The following is a 9,975-nucleotide window of genomic DNA, read 5'->3' as shown; positions in this document are numbered from 1 at the left end:
TTCAACTAGGATGGGTCAGATCTGTGGAGAGAAATCCTCTCTTGGAAGGGAATTAATGGTCTGTCTGAAAGTTGGTGAGGTTTGCATATCTCTGCAGAGCAGGATCAAGGGAAAACCTCCCAGCTCATTTCTAGTGCTTCACATCAGGATGTGTGCATGGAATTCTGAGTTCAATAAAAAAATAAATACATATAAAACATAAAGAATTTTTCCAAGTTTTACATGGAGAGAGAGAGAGAGAGAGACAGCATGATGGAAATGCATTGATATGCATAATTTATAGAGGTTAATACCAGACGTGTGGTCACAGTAATAGTCTCAGGACAAATACACGCATACACACACACAACCAGTTTCTGTAACACAAATAAACTAAATGAAACACAGGAAACTCAGAAAATACAATACATTTAAGGGAATGGTAAAGACCATCAATTGAACATTTGGAGACAAGGGCTATAATGCAGGCAGATTAGAGTGGCAACAAGACACAGGTGAAACCAGTGGTGGGAATGTTCAGAACAAGGAAACAGGCAAAATGAAAACCAAAACAAAACCAGAACCACATGGTGCTTAGCGACTCACTCAAAAAGAAAATCCATCCTCCTCTGAGTGACACTGGAATACAGCATTGATAAAGAAACAAATCATAATAGATAAATCTGAGAAGCGGCAGCCTGGTAAATTACAACGGTCTAAGGGAATATTTGCTTTGGCATTCAGGTGTGGATAGTTGGCAAATTTACACATGGATATTGATCGTGACAATAAAGCATGGTGGAGTTGAAAAGACTGTGGAAAGTAGGTGCCATGTCACGCAGGGTATGGATGTGGTCTGGATATGAGAAATAGGGGCATTCGTACAAGTCCAGAAAAGGGCAACCACAGCTGGGCAGCATTCCAGATTCACACACTGGTGTGCTGTCATGCGGGGGCCACTCACTGTAGGTTACTCCATATCAAATGATTTGCAGAAGATTCCCCTGATTTGTAACTGGGGTGAGAGACAATATACAAATAATAGGAAAGAGAAGATAATCTTACAAGATGAAGTTACAAAAGTTGGATGTCTGTCAGCCTGCATTAAAGTTTTTTTCATATGAACTGTCATATCATTCTTGCATTACTGTTTATTAAGTGCTTGTCGTTTCTTTCTATAGGAAATGTGTGCATTTCACAGTCTGTTAAGATCCCTCGAGAGCCAAAGCCAGGGGAGTTTGACAAGATCATACACATTCTGGGTGAAAATCCCAACGCCAGAGTGATCATTATTTTTGCAAATGAAGACGATATAAGGTAAGTGCTAATAGCCACAAAAGTGACGTTAGGCTCAAGTCTAAGATGTTTGTGTCTTGAGTTTTATTCCCAGTAAAGCCACTTTCTCTCCATTTGTTCATTGGTGGTGAGGGACAATTTAGAGCCACTTAAGATCCAATTGCATAAGTCTGCTGATTTTTGCTTCATATGTCAGAGATAGCCTCGACCTTTCCAAATTGGTAACTATAATGCAATGGTAGACATGAGTAACATTATGAGAAAACTGGGCAGATACTTCAAATGGAAGTATCTACAAATTGGTGGGAACTAAGGATAGATTTGATTTGATGGAATGTCAGTGCATCTGAATGAATGTTATAGAGAAATGCTTTTACTTTTACAGTCAAGGATGACTTGTGGTTTAGTAATTATATAAACTCAAAGCTCCATGGGATTTTCTTGTAGACGCATCAATAATTTTGCCATCAGTAACTAATGCTTGGACCTCCGGCAGCGCGTTCATGCTATTTACCATTATTATTTTAGGTGTTTGTATCCAACTATCCCTGTGCCTACAACTAAATGCCATTATATATATATATATATATATATATATATATATATATATATATATATATATGTGTGTGTGTGTGTGTGTGTGTGTGTGTGTGTGTGTGTGTGTGTGTGTGTATGCAGTATTTGACTGAAAATTCGATGTAAGGTGCAACTTGTCCTCTCTTTCAAGGCGACTACTACAAGCAGCAAAGAAAGCCAATCGAACCGGTCATTTTATTTGGGTGGGATCGGATAGCTGGGGCTCCAAGATTTCTCCTGTGCTTCACCAAGAGGAGATGGCTGAAGGAGCAATCACCATCCTACCCAAACGTCAGTCCATCAAGGGTAAATTGAAGATTGGATACGATTTCTAATCCCAGTTGAAAATAAACAAAGCAGCATACAGTTTGCCTTTCTGGTGAAGCTAAACAAATTGTGCTGCTGTGGTTGCTAAATCTTAACACATTTACCTCTGTGTGTTCATAAGCGTAGTGGCTGCTCCCATGGACACTAATCTCACCTGTCTGATTTCAGGGTTCGATAATTACTTCATTGGTCGGACACTGGAGAATAACAGGAGGAATGTGTGGTTTGCAGAATTCTGGGAGAACAATTTCAACTGCAAACTCAACCGGCACGCCTTCAAGAAAGGGTCTGGCGTAAAGAAATGCACAAGTAAGGTTTCTTCAGTTGGCAAAATTCAGTAATACACCACCTTCAAAGTACAAAAAGAAAAAGAGAATATATACTGCACAGTAATATGCAACACCACACATAGTTGGTCAGTACTATACAGTACTATAACTTCTATTAACACTGTTGGGGACATTCCTGTCAAAATGTAATATATTACTTATTATTTTTAATGAAAAGTAATACATGACAATATTATGGTCTGTTCCAGGTGGTGTTATTAATGTATTATAACCACTTGCATTATTTTATTTAAACATGCTTTGCTAAGTGCAAAAGCAAAGGTCATTTAAATATAGGCCTAACACTCATATGAAGAGAACAGGCTAAATAAGATTATGAGACTGCCACGAAAAGGTTAATGGCAATGCTATCTTAGCAGCCTGTTATTTCACTATCATGACGCAGCACAAACAACTCTGAATGTTTGATGCATTTTTTATGAAATTACTCCTGTCCTTTGTGTAATGTATTAGCCCCAACACTGCTTATAACTTCGTCTGATGCAGAAAAAAGTTTCACTCCATTAACTACCAAACCTATCCACTTCCTGTTATTGAAGAAGAGATAATGATTATCCGTAATTGTTCCTCTGTTTCTTGAAGAGGGCTTGGACAGTTAGCCATGAATTTGTTCAGATGTTCAGAACATTTGCCTGTATGGTTGTGAATAATATCCAGCTGCTCTAAGCTTGAATCTTATGATGTGGAAGACTATCCAGAAGGTAACAGACCTTTGACAGTGAATCCAGTCTTCAGTATGTAGCCCACCAACTGTGCGGTACGGGGTTTACTGTATAATACAGTGACCTCTGAGGCCACAAAATGCATTGGAGTATTAGCATTCATAGTACATTTTGGTTTTACATGGAATATGATCTCATAAATGTAACAGTACATGATGCTGTATATATCAGTGTAGACATTTTCTGTCTGGGCTGTAATATCCATCAGAATCTGGCACCAGAAAGATCCACAGCTGCATTGCAAAAAAAGACATGAGTTAAATAATTTTACTGGGAACATATTAGAATTTCCTGTCCTGGAAAATTGTATATTTTAGAGGGTAGTTCAACACGGGGCTAGTAGTAGGTGGTGAAAGCGATCAAATGACCGGCCCTCGGCGCTTCTAGGTATGTAAATGAGGTGTGGCTCTTCTAGTGTTAATTAGGCTTCGGGTTGTATGTTGGAAGGACACACATAATAGATGCGTATTGTGGAGAGCTGAGCTTTAACACTACCTTACTGAGGTAACCACACCTGAGACACCTTGTCATTGCATTAGTGCTTCTGTTTCTCTGCGATCCTCTGTGTCACTGCGGACGCTTTAGGGATTGGTTGTGAAAACAGAGCGCCATTTCTTCACAGCGTTTACTTCACAGTAAGCGAACAGTCTAGATGCATATGCAGACTCTGAATATGATACAAAATGTAATGAGAACTGCTTGTCTTTTATGCTGTGGTTTATAAACAGTGCCTCCGCCATTCCATAAATGTTTACCTAGCGCATACAATATTGAGACTATATAATGTAAATAATGTATAATCTTGTTGGAATGCAGTGATAGGTGTCTATTGGCCCACTGTTCGATCTCCAAGAGGGACAGGTATTAACTGGAGTATACTGAGACAGAACTAGAGACCACTGCTTCTAGCTCAGCAAACACTTTTGTCTGACATTCACAGCACTGTTGGACAAATGTTTGCAAACAATAGTGTTATGTCATATTTAATGGTGCGTCTTACTGTAATTTTGCTTAATTGGTTAATATCATTATGATTATTTCACTCTTTATTGAGTCTTAATTTTGCTTAATTGGCTAATATCATTCATTATTTATTTCTTTATTGAGCTGTAAGAAGGTGCAGCTGGCTTCTACACTGACACTAATTAACAGATTTTCATGATGATAATTCATGAACAAGAGTACATACCTTATTACAAAATATAATTTTGTTCAGTTGTATGACAAATAACACACACATATTGAGATGAATCTGGGGAGCGTATTTGTAGGTGTGCCGTGTCAGAGAGGCTGGCGTGCTCTTGTAAGGAGGCTCTGTGTAATGCCTGTGCTTCTCTGAGATTCAGTGGGTTAGCCACAGAGAGCACCATCAATGCTGTGATTCTCCCGCACTCACAAAAGCCCTGTGGTTATTGAAGGATTAAAGGCCTGCAATAGTCTGCAGCAAACAGGCTCTGTTTCTCAGTCCACGCCATGAACATTCCATCCTCCTCCTATCAGACCTGAATAACAACCCTGCCTGTCCACACGCAGGGAGAAGCTTTAAGGCTTTGCGCATCTCACTCATATAAAGTCAATGCACTAGAAAGGATAAAGTTTAGGTTATGACAGTGTATCAAACAAGACAACTATGGGTGGGTGTTTGGTACTGCTAATCACGGATGTTTTGGCCTAGATGAAAGTGATAGTGGATTGGTTTTATACAAAAAGTGGTTTTACAATATTTCTCCAACATTACTTAAGTATTTAGTTACTGGAATAAAATGCTTGTAGAATTTCTGCATGCTTGTATTATCATATTACTTCTTCTAAAAAGGATTACATCTAGGTCAGAGACAAAAGCCTTCAAGCTTTTGTGCCTAAATTTTTTTAAAAGAACAATTATTCATAACTGGAACAAATTATTGGTTAAAGTAATGCACAAAGTAAAGCATAGAATTTCTGAAGCAGTCAATGTGCCCTAAGAAATTGATTATGATGGCTATACCCGTTTGGATTACTTTTCCTCTCCAGCCAAAAAATTAATGGATTGGTTCATTACATTCATTTGGAAAGGGGCACATCTAGTGACAGTCCAATGTAATTTATTCAGTTGCATTTTGGCCAGTCTTATCTTCACATCATATAACAAAGTGTCAGTTTTGAGATTGGTGTTGGTTAAAGGTTTTTAGTCAGTTTTTACTGCCTGAGCTGAGCTGATTCTTGCAGTAGTAAAGATAAATTGACAGGTTTAAGCTGATATTTGCCATTGTCTATGGTGTCTGGTGACAACTCAGCTTACACCGACAGACACAGTCTATTTCTAAACCTGAAGGTCCATTGATAAGATGTGAGTGTTTAATATAAATGATACAAAGCCTGGCCATCTAAGGTTCATGTTGCTGCACCCAGGTTCAGGGTACAGAAAAGGACATGCAAAGACATCTTGAAAAATAAGACTCCAATGAAATAGAAAAGTGCAGCTCATAGGAACCTTTGGAGCTCTTACTTGTTACACCAGGAAAGTCCTGGGGGGGGGGGGGGGGTTCATCAGAAGAGGGAAGCCTGGCTCTTTACAGGCCGTGAGTGGTGAGAGGTGCAGGAAGTGAGGAGTGTGGTAGTGTGTCACAGCCTGTACTCCTCACACTGCCCTGGAAAAGCCTTCTGTGATGCCTCTTTTAATCTAAATGGATTTCTCTGAAGGCCGAAAAGCTACCTAGTGGAGTGAATGTGGGCGTGCTCAGCTTTGGGATGAGAACTGTATATTTGTGGAGAAGGCGAGACAAAGATATGTGGGAGACTAATGTGTTTGTGTGCGTGTATTTGTGTATTTACCAAGATGAAGTGGAGTGTGTGGCCATTCTTCCTCTGATACTGAGGTATTACTGATCCTTTCTTTTTCACATAGACCCCCAGTTACTCATCGTTCATGCCAAATGCAGTTGACTAGTACAGGCCATGGTAGGTTAACTTAAAAGTGTTGGGTAAACATTTTAATTGTTCAAAACAGAGGCTGAGCTGTCTATTCAGTAAAAACCATCAGTGACCTAACTTCCCTACTCAGCTAAGGAAGGTGTGAAATGATCATAGTACTGTACTACTACCTACTACATTTACGGCATTTGGCAGATGCCCTTATCCAGAGCGACTTACATTTTTATCTCATTTTTATACAAGTGAGCAATTGAGGGTTAAGGGCCTTGCTCAGGGGCACCTCAGTCATGGCCTCAGGTCTGGGGATCGAACCCACGACCCTCCGGTCACAAGACCAGTTCCCTATCCACCAGGCCATGACTGCCCTACTAGTCCTGTAATACCATTGGGAGTCATGACTGGTATCAGTCGTAATGGTAATCCATGAATTATGGTCATAAGCCTAGTCCAAGAACAGGAAACCAGCAGGCAGTTCCAGGGGTGGAAAGTAACTAATTACATTTACTCACATTACTGTAATTAAGTACTGTAATTGTAACTGTACTTTTTATGAGTAATTTGTAATTTTCTGAGTAGTTTTTGAAATATGTAATTGTTACTTTTACTTGAGTAAATTTTGACCTAAGTAGTTTTACTTCACTACATTTGAACGCCCTCAAATTGAATGTCAATTGCGTGGCCTTGCCTTGCACGCGCCCTTTCCATTGTCTCATAATCAGGTCGTAATCTGGTGCACTTTAAAAAAAAAATCTTCCATCTATCAGGTTCTGTGGGATCCTGTGGACATTTTATTGTGAAAAGTGGAATCCTCTGGGCACTATATTTTGAATAGTTGGATCCTGTGAGCGTTTTAATAGTGGAATCCTGTGAGCATTTTGTTTTATTTTGAGATGTGGGATCCTGTGGTCATTTTATATTTTATTTTGAGTTGTGGCATCCTGTGTGCATTTTATTGTGAATAGTGGGATCTGGTGGGCACTGTATTTTGAATAGTTGGATCCTGTGAGCACTTACTTTTAAATTGTGGGATCCTATGAGCATTTTTTTATTTTTGATGTGGGATCCTGTGGGCATTTTATTGTGAGTAGTGGAATCCTGTTGCATTTTAGTTTGATTTGTGGTATCTTGTGAACACTTAATTTTGTGTGCATTTTGTTTTTTGAATACTTTGTAATTGAAAATTCTTTCACAGGTTGTGACTGTCCTTGTGCTGTGAGGAAGTATGTTCCTGAGCCCAGCTGATCTTTTGCAAGTGTGGATGTGCACTTAAATACGCTTTGAAATCGATTAAAAAAACTTGTGTTGAATTTGGTTCATGATTCATCCATGCATTAAATAACTGAGTAACTAAGTAACTTTTACTCAAATTACATTTTAAATGAAGTAATTGTGTACTTTTACTCGAGTACATTTTGAGATGGGTAATTTTACTTTTACTCTGAGTAGATTTTAAGCAAAGTAAAGATACTTTTACTCAATTACAATTTTTCAGTACTCTTTCCACCTCTGGGCAGTACATACTTCAAACCCATGCTCGAATAAAGAATACAAAGTGTTTTCAAACTAGGGGGAGCTAACAATGAACATGAGAGAAATGAGAAATTAGGTACACAACAAACAGAGAAACATAACAAAAAAAACAGCTCAAGATGCTATATATAATGTCAGGACATCACAAAAGGAAAGAGAAATAGCCCTAGGTAGAAAGGGCAGGAACAAAGGTCAGCTGGAGGTAGTGATAAAAGACAAATATGAGGGCAGGACTGGGAGAAGTGCACAGAAAAGGCAGAGAACAGAAGAAAACAAAAAATAAAATCCATGGCTAGGATACTATGAGAAACATGGCACCAGAGAGCCGCATATTGGCCATGCATAACATACAGAGAGAGCTGTGTGGTCTACACCCATAAATATGATTGATAAACGTCCTTGCCTGGACATATTGTATGTCTTCCGGCCACAATCGAGTGTCCTTTCTGTGGTCTGGTACCAGACCACAGACACAAGCACAGTTTATCCCCTAAGGCAGTCTGCATTACAAGCAGATAAGCTTTGAAATATTGTCTTCTAACCTGCATGTTTATGTTGTAGTGTTTAGCATTTCTGTATTGGATGCCCAGATTCGATTCTGTACTGGCTTTGTTGCGTGTCACGTCTGTGTCAACAGTTTTGTAATATCCATTGTTGATTAATCACGTGTATGCATTATATTATCACATAATGTATTTTTTACATACGATGTTAATTATGTACTGATATATTCTATTATTTTCCTACTGTTACTGGATACAGATGAACAGGTATGCATTCTACTGCCCCTGTTGTATATGGCAAACAAGATTTCTCAGTCTTGAATCTCATTAGGACTCTCATTAACTCAACCACTCCAACCGCATATGGAACAGCTCTCCCATTCACAATGAAATCAGTTTTTATTTTCTGGGTATTGCTGAGTACCGAACAAGACTTCCCCAAAAGCATCAATAATTGAAGATCATTGGCAAATGAAAAAGTTTTAAAGCTCGCTCTGTGATGATTTTTAACAGTATGACGTGATGATTTTTTTATTCTGATGATTTTTAACACTATACCTTAAGCCTGAGCAGCACAGCCTTCAGGGGGATATGTTCACTATATATTGATAACGTAGTGAAGGGTCAATACCAAGCCAGACGTTTCTATTTACTTCTACCCTACTGTGCCTCCAACTGTCTTGGTGATCTTAATGCCACTCTGGATGCTTAATTTTTTATGAGGTGCCTAGAGGACAAATGTATAATTAACAATTAAAAATATTTCATTTGAAATATTGAACTGGTAATGAATGGTAAATTGATATGTTTAAATCCATTTAATATAGTTCAGCTGGTTTTCAAACTCTGTACATCAAGAAAGAAGCTGAATTTGTCCATGTGCTAATGTTTTTGAGGATACCCTAGAGAGCCTCCGAGCTACTCTTAAGTGAGTACCTTATGTTCCGGCTTTCCAGAACTAGATATTCGATTAGAGGCTCTATATTTCATAAATGTCAATATAATCAGAGACAATATCTCCTTAAAGAACCAGAAAGTGAATGTACACAAATATTTACTGGTTCTTACTGGCAGCCCAGAATTGTTTATGTTTACATAAGAATCCTTCTACCTTTCCCATGCTAGCATGATTGGAGAGTGTTATAGAACATACTAGAACTTTACTCCAACTAATAAAACATACAGTATATGAATTTTCTCATAAAGGTTTTTACCCCTTGGTCATTGTTTGAGGGATGTCATGGTCATGAAGAGTGCAGCAGTGCATCCTCTCTGACACATGTCACTTCTTTTGCCGTTTGCTTAGATACAGTTATAATTGAAGCCAATCCCTTGCAATTAAGATCTTATAATTAAAAAAAGAGTTAAATCCCAAACAACAACAACAACAACAAAAACCATGCAGAGCACATCCAGCTCTAATAAATATACAGCTGTCTGGCACAATTATATGAACAGGGAAAGATAATTAATCCTGCTGGCTCTCCCCCTGCCTGTTGTTATGCATTAGCTGAGCTCTTCGATCAGTCAGGGCAGGAAGAACAGGTAGGGCCATCAGGCACTTCTCTTAAATAAATGGTTATGTTCTATTTTATGAGGTATGTTTAAAGACTCGGGATGTTGTATTTCCGATATATTCAGGGGAATACAAAATTAAAGATTTAATTTGGTTTTCAGAATATTGGAATGTGCTGAGTTCTTTATTTGGACATATATTCTAAGCATTGTTTAGATCTTAGGTGGTAAAAATGAATAAAATAAACTATACATTTTGTGCAA

General features: G+C 38.4%; 1 protein-coding gene across 4 annotated transcripts in view; it reads left to right on the top strand.

The window, feature by feature from the left end:
- The window catches only part of LOC143521454 (metabotropic glutamate receptor 4-like), a 93,896-nt gene that overhangs the window by 66,994 nt on the left and 16,927 nt on the right, over window positions 1-9,975 (top strand). For all 4 annotated transcript variants that reach the window (XR_013132753.1, XM_077014333.1, XM_077014335.1 and 1 more), the window contains 3 exons: window positions 1,161-1,296; window positions 2,003-2,157; window positions 2,347-2,487. Coding sequence is in view for 3 of the 4 variants with exons in the window: in XM_077014333.1 (XP_076870448.1) it covers window positions 1,161-1,296; window positions 2,003-2,157; window positions 2,347-2,487 (432 nt within the window). In the remaining variant the exon portion in view is untranslated. The remainder of the gene's footprint in view (window positions 1-1,160; window positions 1,297-2,002; window positions 2,158-2,346; window positions 2,488-9,975) is intronic.

The sequence above is a fragment of the Brachyhypopomus gauderio genome, chromosome 8 (genome assembly GCF_052324685.1).
Source record: "Brachyhypopomus gauderio isolate BG-103 chromosome 8, BGAUD_0.2, whole genome shotgun sequence".
NCBI lineage: Eukaryota > Metazoa > Chordata > Actinopteri > Gymnotiformes > Hypopomidae > Brachyhypopomus > Brachyhypopomus gauderio.
The sequence above is the reverse complement of the archived record's forward strand: the minus strand, read 5'-3'. Positions and strand labels throughout refer to the sequence as shown.